At 36.2% G+C, this 25,984-nt stretch overlaps 3 protein-coding genes across 8 annotated transcripts in view; 2 read left to right on the forward strand and 1 right to left on the reverse strand.

The window, feature by feature from the left end:
• Positions 4,475-20,516, forward strand: LOC109841951 (kinesin-like protein KIN-7A). 5 transcript variants are annotated; one of them, XM_020410875.1, is made up of 17 exons: positions 4,476-4,577; positions 5,304-5,428; positions 6,477-6,537; positions 12,064-12,591; positions 12,726-12,815; positions 12,909-13,009; positions 13,144-13,257; positions 13,361-13,442; positions 13,559-13,626; positions 13,712-13,771; positions 13,840-13,964; positions 15,772-15,970; positions 16,084-16,221; positions 16,723-16,815; positions 16,887-17,795; positions 18,280-18,605; positions 19,906-20,516. In XM_020410875.1, the coding sequence occupies exons 4-17, from the start codon at positions 12,213-12,215 to the stop codon at positions 20,231-20,233; spliced, it is 3,012 nt and encodes a 1,003-aa protein (XP_020266464.1). In that variant the 5' UTR covers positions 4,476-4,577; positions 5,304-5,428; positions 6,477-6,537; positions 12,064-12,212; the 3' UTR covers positions 20,234-20,516. The 5 variants fall into 5 exon arrangements, with proteins under 5 accessions (XP_020266462.1, XP_020266464.1, XP_020266463.1 ...); XM_020410874.1 differs by lacking the exon at positions 6,477-6,537; XM_020410876.1 differs by lacking the exon at positions 5,304-5,428 and having other exon boundaries at positions 4,477-4,577.
• LOC109841952 (microsomal glutathione S-transferase 3-like) lies at positions 8,730-9,733 on the forward strand. The gene is made up of 4 exons (XM_020410878.1): positions 8,730-9,075; positions 9,156-9,231; positions 9,301-9,473; positions 9,566-9,733. Exons 1-4 carry the CDS (start codon positions 8,966-8,968, stop codon positions 9,669-9,671), a joined length of 465 nt encoding a protein of 154 aa, XP_020266467.1. The 5' UTR covers positions 8,730-8,965; the 3' UTR covers positions 9,672-9,733.
• Positions 20,882-25,984, reverse strand: part of LOC109843748 — a 5,429-nt gene continuing 326 nt past the window's right edge. Inside the window, exons 2-5 of one of the 2 annotated variants that reach the window (XM_020412706.1) lie at positions 22,430-22,726; positions 21,606-22,051; positions 21,320-21,529; positions 20,882-21,242 (exon numbers count right to left, since the gene is read on the reverse strand). In XM_020412706.1, coding sequence (XP_020268295.1) covers positions 20,979-21,242; positions 21,320-21,529; positions 21,606-22,051; positions 22,430-22,726 — 1,217 coding nt within the window. In that variant the 3' untranslated portion in view covers positions 20,882-20,978. The remainder of the gene's footprint in view (positions 21,243-21,319; positions 21,530-21,605; positions 22,052-22,429; positions 22,727-25,984) is intronic. The other variant, XM_020412707.1, reaches the window with a different exon arrangement.

Below are 25,984 nucleotides of genomic sequence, written 5' to 3' on the forward strand. Positions count from 1 at the left end.
GGACAGACGACCCTCCCCCAGCAGGAGCTCTAGCCTTGGCTCCCTCCTCTTGAGGAGCCTCGACTAGCTCTTTAAGGGCCGACTCATCCAGATTGATGACGTCGGTCTTAGCCATCTTGGCCGCTGCCCGAGGTTCCTGTTCCTCATCTTTCCTCTGCAGCCACCTCCTAGGTCTAGGAATAAAGGCGGTAGAAAGATCCTCCTGAGCTGTCTCGTCCTCCACTAGGGGAAGTCCTGGCGGAGATGCTTCATAGGCCTAGCAGACGACCCCTCCTAGGGATCAGCCAAAGGAGCAGTCAGCACCATCGATGCTTCCGCTATCCCTAAGATAAGGACTGAAGCCCTCTCCTGGTCCTTGGCAGAAAGAGGCACTACCGATACATGGGCAACCCGCAAGACCGAGTTATTAAGCAGATGGTTGAATCGATGAGAGCCAATGCATGCCTTGATCTGATCAAGCACATTCCTCTCAGCGTCGAACAACTCACCCTCCATGAGCGTCTCCCACCTTATTTTGGGCCAGTTGAGCAGCCTAACTCTAGGTCGTCCCTTGCGACCCTGACAAACTTATCCTTCAAGTCATTGTGCAAGTCAGGAAGACCAGTGATGAGCCTGAACTTCCCCACCATTTGAAAATGAAAGTGGGGTTCATTCTGGTTCACCTTCACAGTCACCAACCGACCCAAGACCCACAAGGATGGCTTTATCGCCAACCAGTGGCAGATCACCACGAACCCCACAAGAGTTACGATGGCGTTCGGCTTCATCTGAGCCTACGATACCCCTAGCATTGTGAAACCTTGCTGGAGGAAGGGGTGCAGAGGTAGCCACAAACTACACTCCAAATGCCTTAGATAAAGCGGATCCCGGTCCGGCCCATGATCATAGATGGCCTTCGACCTCGTCGGGGCCATCAAATCATACTTCTGAGGGATATCAAACCTCTAATGGAGCGTATTCTTCTGTGCTGGAGTCACCTTGGAGTGGATCCCTTCCAGAAGAGCACATCAGTCTACTGGATCTGAGGCCATCGTAGAATGAAGACATGATCGCCGGAAGAGATGAGCAGAAAAATTCTGAGTTTCTCTTAATAAAAATTCAAAAGGCAATAACCGCCACCTTCATGGCCTTGCTTCTATATATAGGCACTTGACTTTCTAACCGTCAGAATTTAAACCGCCGGATCAAGCATTGTCCAATGGCCCAGATTAATTATCAGAATTTGAAGTGGCATCTCAGAGATCGAGGCACAACCCAGTCACCTTGAATAGCCCGTAATCTAATTAGAAAAGCAGAGCTGTGGCAGCCAAAAAGAATGTGCGGTGACATCAGCCACGCAAGTCTGACATAACTTTTTAGTTTCCCCATTTAATGCACACCCACATCCACCCAAAGCGACTCTCATTTCAGTTGGACCCAGCTAAAGCCGACTTCAAGCAAAAGTGGCCAACTGTTATGGTGTTCTCAATCGCCAAAGTGCGACCCTTCACCAGTAACAGACATGTGTACTTCTGCATGCAATGCTCTAATTAAATTGGCAACCAGAGATCAGTGAGGATTCCGACTCAGCTGACCCGTTGAGTCGACATCTCCTTATATCGACACAAATGGCGGTACTAGTCGACCCTCTTATCGAAGACGACTCGTAACGAGCCTACTCAACCAATTATTTGACACCTCACGAGAACGACTCGAAAGGCGTTATTTCTCGGCGAAGCTAGAGGACGACTTTAGCCTCGAGCCTCTCCCGCAGACACAACGTTGACATCGCATTTAATGCTTGGCAGGCGCTATCATGCTTCTAGTCCTGATAGTCTTCATGAATCATTGGACCACATCGGCACCATCATGCCTCGGATCACTTCTCATTTAATGCTGAGGTGATCTCTCCTCCACTTATCGAGCGACGCATGTAAAGTAGGTGCTAACGCAGCCACTGGCCCATACTTCTTCAGCGTCATGCTGTACTCGGCCAAAGTGACGATTTCACCCTTATACCATCAGTATAAATAAGAGGTACTATACTAACAAAAAGAGGACTTTGGGATCTTTTTCTAAAAATATGATCTTCTAAGATATATCTGCAAATTATACTGCACACACAAGAACTCAGAGTTCTTCACTTTCCCCACTCAAGTTCACATGCTGACTTGATCATCAGAGAAACTACGGGGGAACCAATCCACGTTCTCTCACGAGTTTCTACTTGTGCAGGCTTCAGCCACTCGACTCAGAATCAGATATTTGGGGGAAGGATGTGTCCCCTCATCAACTTCACCCCCATCCAACCATTTTAATTGACTGTATGATCATTTAACATCAACAATAAGTGAGGGTATATAAGTGAAAAGTAGATGAAACAATAGGGCATATAAATGCCAATTAGTCCATGAGAAAAACCGCATCTATATTTATCTATCGATATCTATATCTATTTATATCTATACTACTATGAAAGAGGACTGCTATGTTAAAACTTTTGATTTCTTTTTATCAATGTTACATTAAACGCTAAGCGCTTCTAGGCGTCGAACTTGGCGCCCAGCGCTTAGTCGCCTAGGCAGGCGCCTAAGCGGTTTCTGGGCGTTTTTTTTTAATTGTGATACTTGAAAATAAATATATATATACTCAACTAAATTACTTGGTTTACCAATTACAATAGCTCTTTGTATGTTTATACTTCTCAACTCAAATTATAAGTTCATCTCAACTCAAATTACAATATGTATTAAATTCATATAAATTTTCAAAAAAAGATAGCAATTTTAGTTCCTCAATAAATCATGCATACTTAGATACTAAATAGCCAAAATAATAATTAACAAGGCTAGAGCCTCAGATGTTTTCTTTTTTTATTTTTAATTACAATAATTGATAGTGAATGTCAATGTTCCAGAAAGCTTAGATGCCGGACTGGTGTCTAGGCGGATTTCTTTCTTCATTTAAGTAGTGGTCGATAAGGTTTTGTTGAAGGTCGGAGGAGGTAGTGGAGGTGTTCATATTTGGAGGTTAATGGAGTTTGGAGGATGTGTAGGCTACAACACATAAAATCACAACCAAGGCCTACAGCGTGCAATCCACGTAAGCAGACAAATGCTCCTCTAAACGTTTGTAAAATCTAGGTAGGCAGTCTAAATACCGCCTAGGCGCTAGTTAGGTGGCCTAGGTACCGCCTAGGCCTAGCCGAACGCCTAAGCGGGCTAGGCGGAGGTTTTTTAAAACAGTGCCTTTTATACCCTCTCAATTTTTCACAATAAGTATTAAAGTTTGTGTGGTTCTAATGACTATAAGGTTTCCTTGAAATTATGTTTTTGGTTAAGCACTAATTATCATGTTGGTTATCTTGTGAAGATTTTTGGCAACCCGTGAAATTGTATTTTGTGTTAAGCATTTATTCTTAATTTTGTTTTACATAACTACTATCTAGCTTGAAAATATAGTTATGCTTGTAGTTACACCATAGAACTGTGTCAAATTATGTATAGTGTGCTAATATAATAGCTAACTATTTTGATTTGGACTCCCATGAAAGGAGAGAATGAGCACTAAAGAGTAACTTCTAGAAAAAATATAGGAGGATGGACAATCAAATTATTTGAAGTGATGAAGAGTCAATAGGAAAGTTAAATTACAATATATATATTGAGGATTAAATAAAAATGACGTTTAATTAAATTTATAATATAAAGCAAACAACTACGTAAAAACTGCAGAGTCTTGACCATAATGATACTTTTTGGTAGTCATTTTCTTCATAGGAAACTTATGTTTATACTATAGTAGAGTGGATCCCTAAAGTTTTTACTTTTTTGAGATAACCACCTAAAACTTATTGCTTATTGTTTAAATAGCATATGCTAATCTATAACTGTATCATGCATCACGTGCAACGCACATATGACATACTAGTAGGATTAAAAAAATTGTTTATATGTTACAAAAGAGTTCATTAATATATTTGAAATCCAAACTTTAGATCTCTTGATCAGTATAATTATCTTAATACAATTGCAACTGTATGATCAACTTACATGCAAATATTTTGGATATAGATTTAGATATTTTGCTACGTATCTGTATCCACAATTACATCATGCGACCAATGTACCAACACATATACATCGCTGTTTTCTCGCACCTCTATTTTTTGGCGCCTCTAGCCAGGAATGGTGGGAAGTGGTGAGGTTGTGCTACTATCTCACGCAAAGGAAATCAGTAATCACTGAAATTTCATTAATGCAATAAGATCATGTCTAAAGGGACTTAACTGCAAAAAGAAAACGAGTATAGTGCGTGTGCGTATACCCGCGCGGGCGTCATAAATTAACCAGAGATTTTTGAATTAGTACTCTAACGTTCAACTTTGTTTGTATACCAAACGAAAGAGGAGTGGACCCCACAGAATGAACGGCCAGATCGCAACGAATTTGAACACGCCTCTCCCGTTTCCTATATGATGAACGAAACGAAACCCTAAAACGGTCACATTTCGAAAAATTTCGGTTCGCGGAAACCTCCCACTCCTCTTCGTCTCTGGAGTTTCTTCGATCTTGAAGGAAGCTGGAGATCTTCTAGAGGTACTTCCCAAAAACCTAACCCTAACTTCTAGGGAGTGATTCCATCTGTGATTTTACTTTCTTATTTATTATTGAATGAGAGTTGAGGGTTTTGTGGATCTCTACTTGGTTAATTTATTATTTTTAGGTAATTTAGGACTTCGGAATTTCTACATTTGGAGCTAGATATTTTTTATTGATTTCTTTACTTTAATATTTTACTCCTTATTTCTGATCGAGCGAGAATTAAGGGTTTTGTGGATCTGGTTACTTTACTATTTTTAGGCAATTTAGGGATTCGGTGTGCAATTATCTTTCTAGATTTGGAGCTTGATATATTGATTGATTTTTCCCTTCTTTTGTTTATTTCCTTTTTAAAAATAAAATAAAAAGAAACTGAGCTGGTTCTGTATTTATTAGATTGTTTTTTCTCACTGTTCGGATGGAATAAGCAAAGAATTTGGGGGCTTTGATTTTTTATTAAGCCATTTGCAAGTTGGATTCTCACTAATTTATACTAATTTTGAGACTGCAAAGGGAAAAAAATGATGAATTAAGGCGAAGAAATGGAAAAAAAAATCTAGATTCTCAGTAGTGTGTGGAATCAATATGTTTTGATTATTAAGTACGGCAAGATTTTGTTGCTTTCAATAGAAGTGAAATTTTTAGCATAATAATAGTAAGGAAATAGTGTAGGTTATACTTTCTACTTTTCTTTTGATTTTAGATGTATATATTTTTTCACAGGAAAGAACATGCCATTTTTTTAGGCATGTTGTCCTTTAGCCGTTAGTAATTAGTACGCATTACCACTTGGGACCACCGAACTTGGATCAGGAAGTTAGAGATCACAACCATAAAATCGCGCCCAGGTTAGTTATGATTCATTCCAAACATCACTACCACAATGTGCCCCTTGAAATGCACCTTTTCCCTTTTGTACACAAGACAAATCACTAAAGTTCACTTAATGATAAATGATTCTGATTGAAGAAGTGGCCTCTTAATTCATTATGGAGAGAGGACCCAAATTTGTTTCCATCAATATTAGTTCAGGCTCTATAGTAGCGGGGAAGCTGTTTCACCACAAACTATTTTCTCAGGTTGTAAACGTAAGATTTCCCGAATATTGTGGGAAGCTGTTTCTCCTCAAACTAATTTCTCAGGTTATAAATGTAAGATTTCCTGAATACATGTTTTGGAAAAAGAACGAGGAAAAGTAAATCCATAAAGCTTACTACTTTTATTTGTTTAAAAATGAAAGGAGAAATAATGTAACCTAAGTTACCTGGACACCTCATCTTGGCTGCTGTGTTCGTGCTCAACACTTCCCATATCCATGTCCGTATTGGGCACTTCTTTAATGTGTGTGTGGGTGTGGGTGTGTTGGGAGGGTGTGTGTGTACACACACACACATAGAGAGAGAGACATACATACACGCACACACAAATGTGTACTCAAAATATAATATATGTTTTGGTTTAGAAAACTTGGGATACACTTCTTGGACATATATCTTACTTTTGAACTCAAATTTCTGCAACTCGTTGGACTCGGATTGGGTTCGTTTGGACCCATACCTAGTTCATAATTATGATTTTAAAGAGCCATTTGGTATCAGGTTAAACAAAGATCAATTTTCCAATTTATACTCTACTTAATAAAAGAAACATGAAAATGCTATAGGAATTTTATTTTCTCATAACATGTGAATGAAACAACAATATCAATCTCATATAAATTATTAACTTCAATATGTATGTATATATCTATAGCAGTGTCGCTATTCTTTCTGTTACAAATTTTCCGTGTCCTGTATCTGCACTTGCACCCGTACCCATGCAACTTAGAATGTAACAGTCATAGTTCCATTTGCTTAATGGTGTCAGTAGCTGTTTCTTAACAAACTAACTTTTCAGGTTGTATAACTTAGAGATTTCTGAACACGTTATTCAGAAAAGGAACAAGGCAAAAAAATCTGTAAGGCTTTCACTGATAGTATTTACCTTTTTTTTCCTCCATAAAAGTGGTAATTGTTAGGATTCACCCCAATAATAACGCCTCGAACGGAGACTTAATCACAAAATAAAGGCACAAAATTCAACACAGAGTACTCACAGATATACGTGGTTCACTCCTTCGGAGCTACTCCACGGTGCAACGACGACGCCAAATTCTTTAATATCCCAAAAGAATTGATCCAAGAGAACACCCTCTCTTGATCAGATACACTCCAAGAACTCTCACAAACTCTCTCTTTGTTTTCTCTTACTCTTCTATAAGAGGAGTTGTTTCTGGGATGAGATTTCCTTAAGAGTTTAAGGCCCTATTTATAGTGTTTGGGAAACACTATGCACAAATAAAATATTATCAGTGGGACCCGCCACTAATAATAAAATATTTGTGGGACCCACATCCTTTATAAATTCTCAACAATGGCTGCCACCGAATTTGATTTTTCTTCTTGTGGGGCCCGCCTTTGTGGGCCCCACTTTTGTTTTCATGTTCGCTGGGTCAAAAAGGTTAGGCGCCTGACAGGGCTGTTCCACTTTGCTCATCAATTCAGGCGGAGATCAGCCAGAATAATGGAGAACAAGAAAGAAATACGACAGAAACATGGATGGTATTAATGAAGCGTGAGAACAGAGAAGAAACAAGGGATGTCCACCAAAGAAGGATCATATACAGTTTCAGCGATGAAAATAAGGAAACGGGTAAACTTCATAAACATGTTCGGCACAAAAATACCGTGCACTAGTTTCATTAGTGGAAAGTACCGCAAACTTTCAAACTAGCATACCATCTACAATTGAGGTTAGTAAAAGTTTTTTCTAGTCAATTTGGGGTTTATCCTTTATGAACACGTCAAGTTTGTTTATTGTTTATGTATGGTTGTCGATGATAATGCAAATGATGGAAGTGAGTAAGAAATACAACTGAAACATGCAAGTAACAAGATAATAGAATATTTTAGCAACGGAGGGGGGAAAATCATGCAACACAGATGGTGCCCGAAGATCTTTCGTTGGATCTTCTCAAGAGATTGACCAGGTTCTCCTCAATTATGCTCAGATGGTTGTTGAAATTATAAATATTTTTGTAAGAAAACAATGTTGAAAGTGTAGAAAACTGCAAATTTGTTGTCATAGTTCTGAGAGTCCTGTAAGATGCTTTAATTCTTTTCTCCCCCCATCTCTTCCATAATGCAACATTAATCGTACATGACCATCAAAATTCCGAAGCGCGTGACTGTCATCTTGTTGTTGATCTAGAGACAGGACTTATCCATCAAAAACCAACAATTAAGCACCTTTATGTTTATGGGGGGCATGTTGGAAATCCACAACAAATTTTCTAGGTACCACGAAAGGAATTGCTTCATTATCTTGGTCGTTGATAATATCAAGTCCTCCTTTATGCATGCTTAGGACATAGATTAGACATAGTTGCCGATTATTGCCTTCTTTCTATCTGGTGAACTTAGACAAAATGCCACTATACATTTATCATAACTGCCACTATACATTTATTGACATCGTTTCGTGCCTAAATCTTAACAGCCGATAATAAGTCGATAATATATAGTATAGAGGAAGCTTGAAATTAAATATATCGTTACTATATATATGATGCTGATAGAGAAAGCTAATTAAATAATTTTAGACCTTTCATCAGAATAATACTTTTTCATACAGCTAATTCTAAAGCTTTAAACAATCAAACACATTTTAAGAAAATGGGCATAAATTTATTTATAGTTTTGTGTGAATGACGAAAATATGTATGGAGATGTGCAGGAGGGCCGGAAAATTAGAGAAGACATGCAGCACAAATTCCTCAAAGTTACAGTCGCGATGTTAGAAATTCACGTATAAGTATAGTCCACAACTGAAAGAATGATAGAAAAGTAAAATTGGGTGTGATTTCTAATAGGTAAAGTTTTTGAATTAATTTGACTATCAAGCTATGTTTAAGAAATATCTTAGTCCCTAACCGCTTATACAAGTCACAGTGATGACTTAGAAATAAGAGGATTAATTCCTAATTGATTAATGAACTATTTACTGTGTTAGAAACTGTATTTGACCAACTTAGTTGTGCAGCTTTATATTATAGCTTTAAAATATGAGGTTTGAACTTTACCTGCTCCCATTTTTTTAGGATTAGTACTTTTCATGAACTCAGTCAGTGGTCATATTTCCTTGGGCTGGAAGGAACTCAGTTGAAATGGCAATTCTCTCTAACATTCATACATCATTCAACAGTTGACTTCATTATCTTAACGCTAACTCTGCATCAAGATCAGTCTTCTGTAATTATATAAGCCCATACAGAAATCCCAGGAAACCTCGCTGAACAAATCTAAACAGCATCGTAAACACTAGAATTGTCATACAAAAGAGAGAAGATGGTAGCGATTGAAGTCCCAAAAGAGTATGGCTACGTCATATTTGTGCTCATATTCTACGCTTTCTTCGACTTCTGGATGGGCTCTCAAGTTCTCAAAGCAAGGAGGAAGTACTCCCTTAATCATATTTCATAATCTTTTTCATCTTTATTTACGCTAGAAATCTAAACTTTATGTGAACTAATCTCAGGTATAAGGTGTTTCATCCGACTGTACACGCTATAGAGTCTGAGAACAAGGATGCCAAGCTCTTTAACTGTGTCCAGGTTTGCTAACTCGTTCTGTTTAATCTTCCACATGCTTTCAAATTGCTCATCTGTACTACTTTGAGGCAGCGAGGGCACCAGAATTCTCAGGAGATGATGCCAATTTTCTTCGCACTTCTGCTCGTAGGTGGGCTTCAGTATCCTACGATGTGTGCTGGATTTGGCCTAGATTACATCATGGGGCGCTTCTTCTACTTCAAAGGCTACTCTACTGGTGCTCCAGAGAACCGATTTAAGATTTGGTAAAACTGTTACTTTGCTAGAGAAAGTGATATATATATACGTGTTCAGTTCTGGATATATACTAACACTAGTTATGTGATTCTGCTTTCAGTGGTCTGAAGATTGTGACAACGATGGTGTTCGCATCTCTGGTGGCGCTTGTGATATCAACAGCTTCACTTGGGATCCATTTGCTCTGTTGGAATGATTATAATTAGCGTGTTGTTTCCCATTAAAGTGTTGGATAGCAGGTTCCTAATATGTTTCCTAATTTGTTTTGTTAACAGGTTATTGAAATTCCTAATCTGTTTTGGTAACAGATTATTAGGATTCCAAATCTGTTTTGTTTTTTGTTTTAGAATTCCTAGTATGTTTATGATTTTATGATTTCTATATATATGGAACAATTGGAAGAGAGAATTAAGAAAAAAATTGAGGATATTTGCAGCACAGAAAAGATGTATTTTCTAAGCTATTGGTTAGAGTTTTGTTTGGAGAGAATTGAAGATTTATTGGTGAGATTAATTGGTGAGTTTGAGTGATTTGTAATCTCAGTTTGTACTCTTCTTCTCTATTAGTGAAAAACCCTATCCCCTTCTTGCCCCGTGGACGTAGTCAACTTGTCAAACCACGTTAAAATTGGTTGTTTATGTTTGTGGTATTGATTTGGTTCGTTTGGCCTTCTCTCGACGTTCGTTTGATTTGATTTCTCGTAGCACGTTGATTTGGTTGTTTGGCTTCCGCAGCTCTCAACAGAGGAAATGGTGACCGATATGTGGTAATGCTGTAGTACGTTGTTCTAACACTCGACACAATAATATTACCAACTACAAGCCAACTTATAACCTGGAAGAAGTTGAAAAACACCAATCACAAAACTAAGAGATGTAAGTTACAACTCCAAAACAATAATCAATAAGCAAATTTCATTTAATTAACTATTTTAACATTAACTTTGCACCACCGAAGGGTGGACACAGGTGGTCAGGTGCCTTTGGCTTTGGGGCGTGAGACCACTGATGGCCTGTGTTTGAATCCTTGCCCGTATTCACCTGTATGCATCAGGGATACAAAGTCCAGAATTGCCCCAATCACCATGTCGAGCTTCATCTTGTCATTGCCATTGGCGTTGCTCACCGCCATCACCATATTCTCCCATGAATCTGGTAGACAAGAAAGTAGCAGAAGAGCTTGGATCTCATTGTCGAACTTGAGATCTACTGCACCACGCGAGCTCCTTGCTGCATCTTGAGATTGAATAGCTTCTTCATCAGGTACACCTTATTTGAAGCAGACGGCTTCTCATACAGCGCCTCCAAGGCCTCCATCAACTCCTTGGTGGTGGTCGCATGCGAGACGTTGTAAGTCACATGCTGGTGAAGGTTGAGCCTGATGGTGGCAAGTGCTTTACGATCGAGCACCTTCCACTTATCGTCGTCCATATTCTCAGGTTTCCCCGCCTCTCCTTGGAGGGGTAGGAAGAGATCCTTTTGGTACAAATAGTCTTCTATTTGCATCCTCCAATACCTGAAATTTTGGCCACCGAACTTCTCAATTCGAAGCCTGTTGTCTTCAACTGTAGATCCCATGGCGAAAGATTACGTCTTTCCCGTATTTGTGAATAGTACTGTATTCGTGAATAGTACCGTATTCGTGAATAGTACCGTATTCGTAAATAGTACCGTATTCTTGAATAGTACCGTATTCGTGAATAGTGCCGTACACGTGAATAGTACCGTACACGTGAATAGTGCCCAATGCCTTAAAAGAGTAAATATTAATCTAACTTATTTTCTGATGTGGAGGATCCACTTTTAGTGGCAGCCAGAGCATACGATAAGCAGATATATATACTCTAAGTCAGGCTCTGATACCAGTTGTTAGGATTCACCCCAATAATAACGCCTCGAACGGAGACTTAATCACAAAATAAAGGCACAAAATTCAACACAGAGTACTCACAGATATACGTGGTTCACTCCTTCGGAGCTACTCCACGGTGCAACGACGACGCCAAATTCTTTAATATCCCAAAAGAATTGATCCAAGAGAACACCCTCTCTTGATCAGATACACTCCAAGAACTCTCACAAACTCTCTCTTTGTTTTCTCTTACTCTTCTATAAGAGGAGTTGTTTCTGGGATGAGATTTCCTTAAGAGTTTAAGGCTCTATTTATAGTGTTTGGGAAACACTATGCACAAATAAAATATTATCAGTGGGACCCGCCACTAATAATAAAATATTTGTGGGACCCACATCCTTTATAAATTCTCAACAATGGCTGCCACCGAATTTGATTTTTCTTCTTGTGGGGCCCGCCTTTGTGGGCCCCACTTTTGTTTTCATGTTGGCTGGGTCAAAAAGGTTGGGCGCCTGACAGTAATAATGTAAGAAGTCTAGTTCAATTTCTTTAAGAGCTAGTTTGCTGGAGAAGACTGATATCGGGCCTATTCACGGTAGTTTCTTGTTATCCAATTGCATCAAACCTTTCAGATATCCTACCTGAACCTTCGGAAGGAAGATTTAGCTGCAGTTACTTCAATTTTTAAATGCGCCCTATTTGTCCAACTATCAAGATCTTAGTATGCTGTTTCTTATTTCTTGTCAGGTTTCTCGTTGGAAAGCCTCTATCCATTATTTTTTTCCCATTATTAAGGGTGTTGATTTATGCAACATATCAGGAGAAGTTGTGATTCTTCCTCTGGACATCTGTAAATAGTAAACTGCCAGACTCAATTGTTACCCCGCATAACTGAGATGGCAACAACTAGGGTACCTAGTACCCCGGCTTCAAGGTTAGGAAAAGTACCTACATCTGCACCTTGTACTCCATCTTCAAAGGTAGAAAAACAGCCAACATCAGCAGCTAGTACTCCGGCTTCAAAGCTAGAAAAACTGCCAACATCAGCACCTTGCACTCCAGCTTCAAAGCTGTTAGAAAGAATACCAATGTCTACCCCTGGGGGTTCCAGAGCTAAAGAGGAGAAGATTTTTGTTACAGTCCGTTTGAGGCCTTTAAGCAAGAAAGAACAAGCAGCAAAAGATCAAGTAGCATGGGAACCTGTTAATGACCTTACAATTGTATTCAAGACTTCCTCTCAAGATCGTGCAAGTTCAACAGCCTCGTATACCTTCGGTATTATGTGATATCTCTCTTTAGTTGTTTCTAATTGCAGATTTTTACTTAATGCCGTGTCATTATATATCTTGGTGGAATTTGAGAAGATATATATTTATGGTTTCCATCTATTTCTTTTGTTTGCTAGTCAGACAGAGTATTTGGTCCATCTTGTTTAACTGAGACAATCTACAAAGAGGGAGCCAAGGATGTAGCATTGTCAGCACTGATGGGAATTAATGGTAAATTAAACATCAGGTTTATCCTGTTTCTGTTGATTTTGAGTTAGTATGGAACTGTTTTTAGTAATGGTTCTTCTGATATACTTCATGTAGCTACTATTTTTGCTTACGGTCAGACAAGCAGTGGGAAAACATACACTATGAGAGGGATAACTGAGAATGCTGTAAATGATATATACAAGCACATCGAGAATGTAAGCTTGATTTTCTTATTTTTCCTGTAGATAGCTTTCAAATTAGATCTTATGTTAAATCTGATAAGTTGATTTTCTGGAACATTTTCCATATGTCTGAAATTGATCTCCATCTTCTATTCTTTCATCTGCAGACTCCAGATAGGGATTTTATTATCAAGATCTCTGCAATGGAAATTTACAATGAGGTAGTACATGACTTGTTAAAACCAGATTCTGGTCCTCTTCGGCTATTAGATGACCCTGAGGTATAGTTCCCTTTGGAAGATTTAATCATGAAATAGCACTCTCTTTCACATATCATTCACGATATTTCTTTGTTAGATTTTTTCTTAAGTCGTCATTCTGCAGAAAGGAACCATTGTTGAGAAACTGGAAGAAGAAACAGCAAAAGATGATCAGCATTTGAGGCATCTGATTGCCATCTGTGAAGGTCGATCGTTATAACTATTAAGAACATTTCTGAGAAACCATATAGGTTGCTGTTACTTTTGATACTATAATTCATAACAAGGGATCTGTCTTAAATTAGTGACTTGTGATTTACAGCAAAAAGGCAGGTTGGTGAAACTGCTTTGAACGATACCAGCTCCAGATCACACCAGATAATTAGACTGGTATGACTAGTGATCTCCGTTACATGAGTGTTTGATCTTAAACAGAAAATTTTATTCACTGTTATACCATAAAATTTCAATCCAGACAGTTGAGAGTTGCCTACGTGAGAAATCCGGCTGCGTGAAGTCTTTCGTAGCTAACCTTGTAAGTATCTTAAGGCCTAATGATGTTATACTTTGATATATCAGTGATGACTTTTCAATATTCTGCAGAACTTGGTGGACCTTGCAGGGAGTGAGAGGGCCTCCCAAACTCATGCAGATGGTGCCAGACTGAAAGAAGGCTGCCATATAAATCGCAGTTTGTTGACTCTTACTACTGTTATTAGAAAGCTAAGGTCAGGGCTTTGCATAATTGTTCATATTTCACCAATACGCCCTATGTTGTGAAGGTTTTAACACTCTGGTTCATCAGAAATGTTGGATGCTTTAAAATCTATCATTTAAAATTAATAAGATAAGTTGTAGCTTTTTGGCTGTAAAAAGTAATAATTACTGATACTGAGAAGCATCTTATGTTCTGGGAAAAATGGTGCTTTTGTAGGAGCTAGGATGGCAGATCAAGAGAAACATACATTTACTTCATTAAACTCTCTTCTTATTAGCTATCTACTTTGGGTACTAGCTCTTTCATATTTATTCCTAGTTGGTCCCGTCAACTTTTATGGCCATGAAAATGACTCAAAGAGTCCAATGAATGATCAAACAAGAGGAAACTCAAAAGTAACAAAAGGTTCAAGTTCCAGAAGTCAGACAACTAAAGAAAATCATGTTTGGCCTTGATATAAAGCTTGGACCAATTTTATCATGTATTATTTATTTTAGTTGGGTTTTGCATAAATGATTATATTGGAGTAAAGACTATCTCTGCCAAATTATACATATGGTCACTTTCTTGATTACTTGAAGTGTAGTGATGACTGTGAAACATAAAACAAATGGCTCTCTATTGTGTCAATGAATATAACCTGGAACAGTTACGTAGGTCTACTAACAAATGATGACTCTGGAAGATAGCACACAACTTGAACATGGTGGCAAAAGAAAAGGTTCAAGTTCCAGAAGTCAGACAACTAAAGAAAATCATGTTTGGCCTTGATATAAAGCTTGGACCAATTTTATCATGTATTATTTATTTTAGTTGGGTTTTGCATAAATGATTATATTGGAGTAAAGCTATCACTGCCAAATTATACATATGGTCACTTTCTTGATTCCTTTAAGTGTTGTGATGACTGTGAAACATAAAACAAATGGCTCTCTAATGAGTCAATGAACAAAACCTGGAACAGTTAGGTAGGTCTACTAACAAATGATGACTCTGGAAGATAGCACACAACTTGAACATGGTGGCAAAACATAATTCCATATAAATTTATTCTGGAAAACAAATCTTTTAACAAAAAAAAATCTTTATTAAGTAGAATAGGCACCAGGCTTCACCAATATATATGATTATATTATAATAGAATCTTTCAAAAAGTCACGGATACATATGAATATGTTAGAGCATAAGCAATTTACTAACAACTACAAAGGATAACTAGCAAAGCAGAGCAAGAATATCAAGGATGCTTATGAGAAATAGAACGCATATACTTAATAATGAGAAAATTGAGGGGAAAAGCTAACAATGAACATGGTTATCAAAACATAATGACGATGAATATGGCCCTAGTTTTTTCTGATATTTTTTTTTATAACAAGATAGTCAATTGGTTGGCATGATAAGATCATGCTAAATTGTTGTCCCTTGCAACATGCGAATTTGACATGAGATGAAGAGTGGTATACACAAAATAGTAGTTTACTTTATTGTACCTGATAGTGGGATACACAGTCTTTTTCCCCCTTGTGAAAATAAAGTGGGTCCATAGCTCCCTTCACTATACAGGCGGGGAAATTCCTTCCTATGTACTGAGGAGGAAGTTCCTTCCTTGTTAACTTGCCTCAATGTCTTTTTCAGATTAGGATACACATTATATTGTCAACTTTTTAACTCATCTTCTTTTAAGTAATTATCTCCTTCAAAAGAAGTTGTATATTTCTTTGTTAATATTAATTTAATTAATTGTACTATGATAGTAGATTACACAAGTTTAATGGCACTTGGTTTCTGATGATTTACTTTCTAAATTGTTATAGTGTTGGAAAAAGAAGTGGGCACGTACCGTACAGGGATTCAAAGTTAACACGGATATTACAATTCTCTCTTGGAGGAAATGCAAGGACTGCAGTTATTTGTACCATGAGTCCCGCACTCAGCCATGTAGAACAATCCCGCAACACACTCTTCTTTGCTACTTGTGCAAAGGAAGTCACCAACTCTGCACAGGTTAATATGGTATGTAAAACACTAAGAAGCATTCGTCTTTCTGTCTCCCGTTTATTGTTTTATCACTTTCTTTTCTCCTTTTTGGGACAATGTTATGCAGCTCATGAGTTTTAATTCATCAGGTTGTATCAGACAAACAATTAGTTAAGCACCTGCAAAAAGAAGTTGCGAGACTTGAAGCAGAGTTGCGTACACCAGAACCATCATCATCTTTGTGTTCAGAGACTCTTTTAATGGAGAAAGAGTTGAAAATTAAAAAGGTAAAACTTAAAAGAGAAGATTTGAACTTTGGAATCAGGGTGTGGATACGGGCATCTTCATGGCCACAAAAGTTGACGGGACCAACTAGGAATAAACAAGAATTAAAGAATTAATTCAAGATAGAAATAAGTGAAAATAAGGTAGTAAACATAAGGAATAAACAAGAATTCTGTGCAAGTGTTTGGATTAATTCCAATGAGAACTGTGTTTGGATTAGTTAATTTAATTGCAATCACCTGTAGAAAAATGTAGTAATCATAAAAATAATGAAAGATTGGTCAAAAACGAAAGTCAAATAGGGAAATTGTCCATATTGGAAGAGAATCAATCTGATGTTCATATATATTTTATAAGTAATATGTGATACCATAGGACTAGGACAATTCCATCTGCTAAATTTTGTTATACGCATCTGTCGCCAATTTATATCTATTTGTTGCCAAGTCTACGTGAATGTTATCCTGCTTCAACTTGTAATTGTTTATTTGTTGATAAACCAGATGGAAATGGAAATGGAAGAACTAAAGCGGGAGAGAGATCTTGCAAAATCACAATTGGATAATCTGCAGAAGAAAGTAAATGATGATCAGACTGTAAGAACTTTGCTCACTATTTTTTCAGAAATTTGCTAACTATCGTATTTGATATATATATTCCTTTTTAGGTGTTAAATCCATCAGAATTGTCACCTCATCGAGTGGCAAAATGTCTCACATTTTGTGGTCCATCTGTTCGGGCTATAGACCGAGCAAAAAACCCAATGAGGCAGTCATCCACTGCACCGACCATGCTTATGCATGAGATTCGTAAACTTGAACATTTACAAGAGCAGCTTGGGGAAGAAGCAAACCGAGCATTAGAAGTCTTACAAAAGGAGGTGGCCTGCCACCGGCTAGGAAACCAAGATGCTGCTGAAACAATTGCTAAACTTCAAGCTGAAATTAAAGAAATGCGTACAGTGAGATCTCTAACCAAGGAGGTTGATGTAGGAAATGTGAATTGTGGCCGGAACCCTGGTGCGAATCTTAAGGAAGAAATCACAAGACTCCATTCTCAAGGAAGCACTATTGCTAATCTTGAGCAACAGTTGGAAAATGTCCAGAAGTCGATAGACAAGCTAGTGATGTCCCTTCCTAGTAATTTCCAGTCAGAAGAGACTGCTCCCAAGTCATCCCCCAAGAACCAATCCAAGAAGAAGAAGATGCTTCCGTTGAATTTAAGCACCAACATAAACCGGCCAAATCTTATAAGATCCCCTTGTTCTCCTCTCTCATCTTCTCGAAAGGTGTTAGAATCTGAGGTGGAGAACAGGGCCCCTGAGGATAACATATCCCATGAGGCTGTGTTGTGTTCCGAGAAAGCAACTCCAACAAAGAAGGAGGATGCTGGGGATATCTCATCAAGAGAAAGCACACCCTGCCACCAGCGTTCAAGCTCTGTGAACATGAGGAAGATGCAAAAGATGTTCCAAAATGCAGCAGAGGAGAATGTTAGAAGTATAAAAGCATATGTTACTGAGCTCAAGGAACGGGTTGCCAAACTTCAATACCAGAAGCAGCTCCTAGTATGCCAGGTATTGAAAAGTATATCCTTAATCTTCTCTTCACTTCTTAGGGTGCTGCAGTTCTTCTTAGATTCCTTTGTATGATTTTGTGATATAACTATTTTTCTTATTTAGTTCCTGTGGCTTTCTCAAGTTGGATAGTTCGTAAAAATATTGCCGATTGTCAACATTTGCTACACTGTTTTTCTCATTGCTCCCGGGAAATTTAGAGTATTACCACATCATTATTTTTTTAGGGAAAATGATGTTTGCTTGTTTTACTGTAGTGGTTCAGACACGTTCTTTTTCATGTGCACTACACAATAAGTTTAAGAAACTTCAGAAATATGTGTTCTCAGCTTACTGCTGAAACTTTTTCTAGTATTCAGTAAAAAATTGCTAATTTGTGCAATGATTTTTATATATTTCATACTTTCCTCTAATGTATATTTTATGAACTTTCTACGTATACAGTCACAAGTTGTTAACCTTCTCGTTCTTTGCATCTTTTTAGGTGTTGGAATTGGAAGCAAATGAAGCCGCAGGGAATGAGGCATCAGAGGATGATGAGAATACTTCTGAACAGCAGAAGTCCCCTGATACATGGAGGAATATCTTTAATGAGCAGATGAAGAAGATCATTGAGTTATGGGATATTTGCCATGTATCAATAATACATAGAACTCAATTCTACTTGCTATTCCGCGGTGATCCAGCTGATCAGATATATATTGAGGTGGAGCTTAGAAGGTTGGCTTGGCTACAACAGCACCTCTCAGAGGTTGGAGATGCAAGCCCTGCTCATACTGGAGAGGATACCATTGTTTCTCTCTCATCAAGGTATGATTACACTATTACTCTACAATACTTTAGTATAATTCTACTAGCTTATTGAATAGTTTCTGAACAATGAACAACTAAGGAGTTAGCGACTATCACAAGCAATCTACTATCTAAAGTTGACCCGAAAGTCATGCACCCTAACCTAAATCCTTAGAAATTTATCAGATGACGAGGGATTTTTTCAAACGTATCTTACTGCTGAAATAAAGTCAAGAACATACATAGAATGATAGAAACAGACATATTCGTTTCATATTTTAATGGATTCCTCAAAATAAGTTTCTAATTTTCAGATAATTACTACAGCATGACTACAATTTAAGCTATTTTAGTGGGGATTACAGCTAGTCAAAAAAACATATGAAGCAACGCTAAATAATTAGTTAAAAGGTGACAATTTTATACATGTTCTCAGGCTAAAATAATTAGTTAAAAGGTGACCCAAGAAATCATGCAAAATCTATGAACTCATATATAGAAAACTTGCGTAGTGCAAATGCATATTAATGTAAAGCTGGTGCCTTCTTCTTACTCATCCACTTGTGAAGAAGACTTTTAACAAATACGACTGGAAACGTTTACAAATATGGATAATTTCCCCTACTTCCTATGGTGGAAAACTTCTACCTTAGATAGTATATACCTTAATCTCTATTAATGAAAAAGATTTGACAAGTTTCCCAACCAAACAGTTCAAAAGCATTTCCTCAATCTATAATACAAAAGCAAAGTGAATTATCAGAAGGGCTTAGTTATGGAGCGAAAAACAGAGTAACTGGAAGATCGCTCTTGGTGGTAGTAGCAGACAGTCGGTGCAATTTGTGGAAGACAATGCGACCATTTGAAGAATAGCTTTCTTGTTCTATTCATTGTCATGTGCATTTCTTTCATGTACTATTTTATTTCAATGTGTGTGCATTCCAAATAATTCAGATTTTTTTAAAAAATCTATATCGATCTGTCAGCCTTTATGCATGCTAATCTATGCTTATAAGTGTGTCTACTTTCCATTGCTTCACCATTCCAAATACTTCATGTGCTATTTTACTTCAGTGTGCATTCCAGATAATTCAGTTTTTTTAAATCTAAATCGAGCATTCAGCCTTTTTGCATGCTAATCTATGCTAATAATTGTGTTCATTTTCCATTGCTTCACCACTCCAAATACTCCAGTTTTTTCGAAACCGAGATCGATCTGGCAACCTTTATGCATGCTAATCTATTATGTTAGTAAGCGTGTCCACTTTCAACTGCTTGACCCTTGTTTGTTTACCTTCCCTCTTCCTTCTTAATACAGTATCAGAGCACTGAGGCAGGAGAGGGAATTCCTTTCCAAAAGGGTTAACTCACGCTTAACTGAAGAAGAGAGAGAGCGTTTGTACAGAAAGTGGCAAGTCCCCCTCGATGGAAAGCAGAGGAAGCTTCAATTGGTAAACAAGCTCTGGACTGACACCGAGAATAAAGCTCATATTGAGGAGAGTGCCGATATAGTGGCTCGGTTGGTGGGATTTTGTGAAGGTGGTAATGTCACCAAGGAGATGTTCGAGCTAAATTTTTCTTTGCCAGCAAATAAGAGATCATGGCTTCTTGGATGGCAACCGATATCCAACCTACTGAGGCTGTGAGTAAAAGTTGTTCTGAGTCATCAATGTACAGTATTGATAGAAATACTGTACTGGAAACTGCTACTTCACATTCTTATGGCATTTTATCCTTAGAAATAGTTGTGATCCTTCACATTTTTTATTCCTATTCTTTTAAGTAGTACCTGTTAATATCCCCTCTTCCAATCAGTTGGTTGTCTATATTACAGTATGGTTACTCGATGCATATTCTGCCATATCGGAAACTACTGTGTTAAATCCTCATGGTATTTCAACTTGAGAAATTGTTGCAAATCCTTCTCAATATCTTCTCTTCTCATCAAGCCAATTTTCTACATTACAGTGTTCTTGTACAACCCATTCTGTGATGCCGGAATCTACTGTAGATTCATGTCCTTGCATTATGAGAAAATAGTTGTGATTCCCTAAAATTTCTTATTCTTTTTGAGTAGCAATTGAGAGTTCCATTCAATATCTCCTCTTCAACCAGCCACTGTCTACGTTACTGGTTAAATTCATATTCTGTCAAGCCACCCTGAATGCTTATGCCTCAGTTCACAATCGACACATAATCAAGCCGACAGAGTAACTATGAAAGATGCAATATACTGCTTACATATATTTTTAAATCAAGAATCACTTACAACACAAGGTAGGAAAAACAACACATACCACTAATACTGCTGCTGCTTGCATATATTTTTAATTCAAAAAATAATCAAGAAACACTAACAACACAAGGAAAGGGGGGCAAAAACAGCACATACTACTGCTGCTGCTGCTCTATCATAGTATCAAGAGAATCTGAAATTTTCCTCTTTAACACATCTGAACAAATTTTCCCCATCTTATGATAGAAAGACAATAGTTCAGACAACTGCTCTATCGACATCCTCTCCATGACATTTTGCGCAGCAATTCCCCTCGCCTCGTTCTTCCTCACTCCCTCCATGTAGCTCGAGGCATTTCTCACTGTTGCCCCCATCTGCTTTAGCCTCTTCTCCTGTTGCAAACTCAATGCAGTCCTTGACTGAGGAGACAAAAAACAAAGACATTTTTCTATCACTGGCCCTCGAGATATACAAAGTTTAGAAATTTGTTATTTACCTTCACAAATTCTGCTCCTGCCTCATGTTCTGATCCTTTCGATGATGGCACATCGAACTTGGCTGTGTAGATGTCCTTTGCAACGCAAAAGCTTTGGATTATAATTTTCCTTCTCTTTTCCATTTCTTGATCCAACTTTGGAGTAGTGCTTCGTGGGTTTGTGCATGTACTAGTTTTCTTCCAGTAGGATATTACTGCCTTCACAAACTCCTAAGCAGGAGATAATTAATTGTTAAATGTTTGTTTAGAGATGTAAGGATACAAATACAATTAGTTTTTTATATACCTGATACGCCAACGGGCACCCAGGATAATCAAACTCATCGTTTTCAGGCATCCTCATTCTCTCCGGATGAAACTGCAACCCTACGATGAACTTACCCTCATCAGGGTTATAAACATCAGGATCATAGAACCCTTCGACGAGTCCATCAGGCGCAAATGCCATAGGGACGAAACGTGGCCCTAGTCGCTTCACCCCCTGATGGTGATAACTATTCACCATGATCTCCATATTTTCGCCTTCGCCCTCTAATGACTTACTGAACCAGTGGTGTAGTGGAGTGTTCTTGATGATACTGACTTTGTGCCTATGCCCATCATAGTTGTTGTAGTCAATATGTTTGATTGTATTGATGTCATTGTTTCTTTTGCCTGCAAGTTCCTTTTCTACATCTTGATACAGTGTACCACCACTGGCGACGTTCAAGACTTGTGAGCCGCGACAAATGCCTATTGGCAAAAAGGGGGAAAGATTGCTCTTCTTATTTTGATCGAACAAAAGAATTGCGAAAAGAGTGATATATACACATTATAATCTATATATATATAAAGTCCTGCGAAGAATAACTCTCCTAAAGAAGGAAAATTATAACAAAGAAAAATTGTACGAAAGAATGATGTTGTACGAAATAATGATGCTACCTTAAAAGGATGATGGTTGCCATTCATGGAAGGATAGAGGTCTGGTTTGAAAATATCAAAATTCAAACAACTTCACTCGTTCAAGTTGGTTGGTTCTGATAATATTTGTATTCAATGGAAAAAAAAACCGTGACAATAAAAATAACTTTAATAAAATATGTTATAAAAGAAAATAACTATACTTACTACCTAAAAATGGAACTGTTCGTTCAAGGCAGAGCCTTGTGAGTCTCAACTCAATGGAGTCCTTTTCGTGATCGATCACAGTATCACTGGTGTGCAAGCTTCGGACGTGTTCAAGTTCATCAGGAGACAATTCGGAGCCAGAGACATCATAGAGGGAGGGGTCCACATCCTCGCCTTCACAGAGGAGGACGCCGTGGATTGGCTCGAAGCTCTCGAGTAGGGTGTGGATGCCAGAAACACGGGGGACAATCACTGGGACGGCGCCATAGCGTACAATAAGATCAAGGTGGTATTCTCCTGAGAGAACGTGAAGGGGGAAAAGGTATTAATTTATCCAATATCTTTTAAAAACTAAATGATATAATAATGAAAATTTATGGACTGTTTTCACGGAAGGATGCTGAAAAAACAAAGAAAGAAACAGCAAAAGATATTAACCATCTTCTATGAATAATGTTTTATTAAAAATTTTTATATCTATGATTTACATGTTGATCTCAGACATAATAAGTTCCAAAACTTGGTAACTTCTGAGCCAGAAGAATTAGGTTTAGAAATTTTGAGAATATTAACTAAGCTAGTCATGTAACTAAAATATAAAGTGGCGACAAATATGAAGCTAGACCTCAATAGAAATTTATTACATATGCAGGGTATATTGCAAAGAGAAAATTTGTGTACATGGGAAATTTACCCAACACTAAGGTGAATGTGGCTCCACTCACTTATCATAATCAACATATATATGTCATAACTGAAGATTCGAACATGTGTCACACCAATCAAGGGTGTTAAAGGAACACACCCACCACATACTTGGCTTCGTTTGGATAACATGGTGTTTTTCTTGTTGTGTTTTTGTAAAAAAAACACCATGGTGTTGTGTTTTCCCCTTAAAATATTGTCAAAACACCATGTTAAGTATTTTTGATTAACACTAGTTTGACCCATTATAACATTAGTATTAAATATATTATTAATATATTATATATTAATTATAATAAAATATATTATAAATAAAATATTATAATATTAAGTTTACATTATTATAGTATTATAAGTATTAATGTAATACAATATAATATTGTATAATGTATTATAATATTATATTGTACTTTAATGAGTTATATTATATTATAATTATTACATATTATTTTCAAATAATTATATATTTAATTATTTTGGTAGATCAATTTGTTATTGTTGCATATTATATTAATATTTTTATAATAATGTTATTTTATTATTAATATAATATTATACTATTATTAATATAATATAATATTATACTATTATTCATATAATATAATATTATTAATATTAATTATCATTTTTAATCATGTTAGAGTTTATTATAGTATTTTAATAATATATTAGTTATTTATGTGATATAAATCAATTTAATAATTTGATATATGTATTTTTAGCATTAAGCATTTGGTTAGCAATAAATTATTATTTTAATTATTAAAAATTATTTTAATTTTAATAAATTATAATATTTATTTACCTAATACTATAATATTTTATATATTATATTAGAAAAAAAAACATTTACTATACAATATGTTATTATATTTAATTATTATATGTTATGTTATTAAATATGTTCTTTATAATATTTTATAATTACTAAATTTATTACAATTTATTTATTATAAAAGTTAATAATATTATAGCGATTATACTATTATATAGTATATTATTATATTATTATTTATTATCAATAATTTTTTTATTATTTTTATTAGTATATTTATATTTTATTATTATTTATTATTATATAATACATTATTAACATATTAAATATTGGTATTTAATATGTTATTATATTATTATATAAGATGTTTTATTTATTATCTTTTTATATTATTTAATAAATATTACTAATATATTAAATTAACTATAATATAGTATAATATAATAAGCATATTGATAATAACTCTATAATAATTACATTTAATATATTATGTTAGATATTATATTAACAGATTCTCAAACTCAAAACCAAAACACCAAACTTAAAACACCTAAAAGGTGTTTTGAAAAAAGTTTTTTTTTAGTTCGAGGATGAATTAGCTCAATAAACATCATGGTTTCTAAACGCATATTGTTTTATTTTTGGCAAAAACACCATAGAAACAAGTAAAACACCATGGTATCCAAACGGAACCTTAAAGGCATTAACAATGTTTTCTTACGATTTGCTTTTTATCAATTCTATAAACTTTGCTGCTGAAAATCATATACCTTGCAAGTATGAAAAAGTTATGGACAGTATCAAGCCAGAAAAGCTAGGATTTAGGCGCTGTTTAGTTCAAGAAAGTTTTTAGCATTTGGTGTGGATTTTAAATTTTGGGATAAAAAGTGTGTTTTTTTTGGGTTTTGGGATTCTAGATTTAGAGTTTGTTTCAATATATATTTTTTTGGAATATTAAATCCCAAAAATGTAAATAGCACTAATTTTTAGAATTTGTCAAATCCTCAAGGGCAGTTTGGTTCAAGTAAAATTTTAGCATTTGGTGTGGATTACGAAATTTGGGATCAAAAAGTGTGTTTTTTAGGTTTTGGAGTTCCATAGTTGATGTTTGTTTTAATAATTTTTTTAGAATGTTGAATTCCAAAAGTACAAAAAGCACCCAATTTTTAGAATTTACCAAATCCTCTCAATTGGAGAGGATTTAGCAAATCCCATAAACGGGTATGCTTATCCCTTGTTCTATGTCTTTCTATTTTATTTTCTTGTGGGAGTTAACCTCACCAAGGTGATTATATTCACCTCTTCTTCTTTTTTAGAATTTGTTACCCTATAATTTGGGTTTGAATCAAACAAGCTATTACAAATTGTAGGATTTCTTCCCCTATAACAATGTTGAGCCAAACAAAATATTAAAAATTCCAAAACATGTATAAAACCCTATGGATTTGAAATTCTCTATGAGATTACAAATCCTAAAATTCTGCTATTTGAACCAAACAACCCCTCAATTGGAGAGGATTTGACAAATCCCATAAATGGGTATCTTACCTCTCTTTCTATGCCTTTGTATATTATTTACTTGTGAGAGGTAACATCACCAAGGTAAGTATATTTACTTATTTTTCTTTTTTAGAATTTGTTATCCTATAATTTGGGTTTGAACCAGATAAGATATTACAAATTTTAAGATTTATTTTTCTATAATAATATTGAGCCAAACAAAATATTAGAAATCCCAAAACATGTATAAAACTGTATTAGATTTAAAATTCTCTATGAGATCACAAATCCTAAAATTTTAATATTTGAAACAAACAACCCCTCGGAGCTTTCAAACTAGTCTAGAAGAGAAATGGAAGAGAGAATTTATTTTTATACCTGATTTATAGGACCCACTATCAACAGGGTGTTACGTTTACTGGTCCTAGTTGATTCCACGACATTAGAATCTAAAAGAAGTATTCCAAATGGAATTCAAAGAAAATGATATGAAGTACCTCATTCCATCTTTAAAAAGAAATGTTCATACAATAACTTGCTTTTTCATCTTCTGGTAATACTAATTCACGTACCCA

Source organism: Asparagus officinalis, chromosome 5 (genome assembly GCF_001876935.1).
Source record: "Asparagus officinalis chromosome 5, Aspof.V1, whole genome shotgun sequence".
NCBI lineage: Eukaryota > Viridiplantae > Streptophyta > Magnoliopsida > Asparagales > Asparagaceae > Asparagus > Asparagus officinalis.

Coding starts and splice junctions, on each gene's coding strand:
- LOC109841952 (XM_020410878.1), top strand. CDS start 8,966: ATGGTAGCGATTGAAGTCCCAAAAGAGTATGGCTACGTCATATTTGTG. Junction 9,232..9,300: donor AGCTCTTTAACTGTGTCCAG/GTTTGCTAACTC, acceptor ACTTTGAGGCAG/CGAGGGCACCAGAATTCTCA. Junction 9,474..9,565: donor GAGAACCGATTTAAGATTTG/GTAAAACTGTTA, acceptor TTCTGCTTTCAG/TGGTCTGAAGATTGTGACAA.
- LOC109841951 (XM_020410873.1), top strand. CDS start 12,213: ATGGCAACAACTAGGGTACCTAGTACCCCGGCTTCAAGGTTAGGAAAA. Junction 12,816..12,908: donor AGCACTGATGGGAATTAATG/GTAAATTAAACA, acceptor TACTTCATGTAG/CTACTATTTTTGCTTACGGT. Junction 16,222..16,722: donor AAGAGTTGAAAATTAAAAAG/GTAAAACTTAAA, acceptor TTGATAAACCAG/ATGGAAATGGAAATGGAAGA.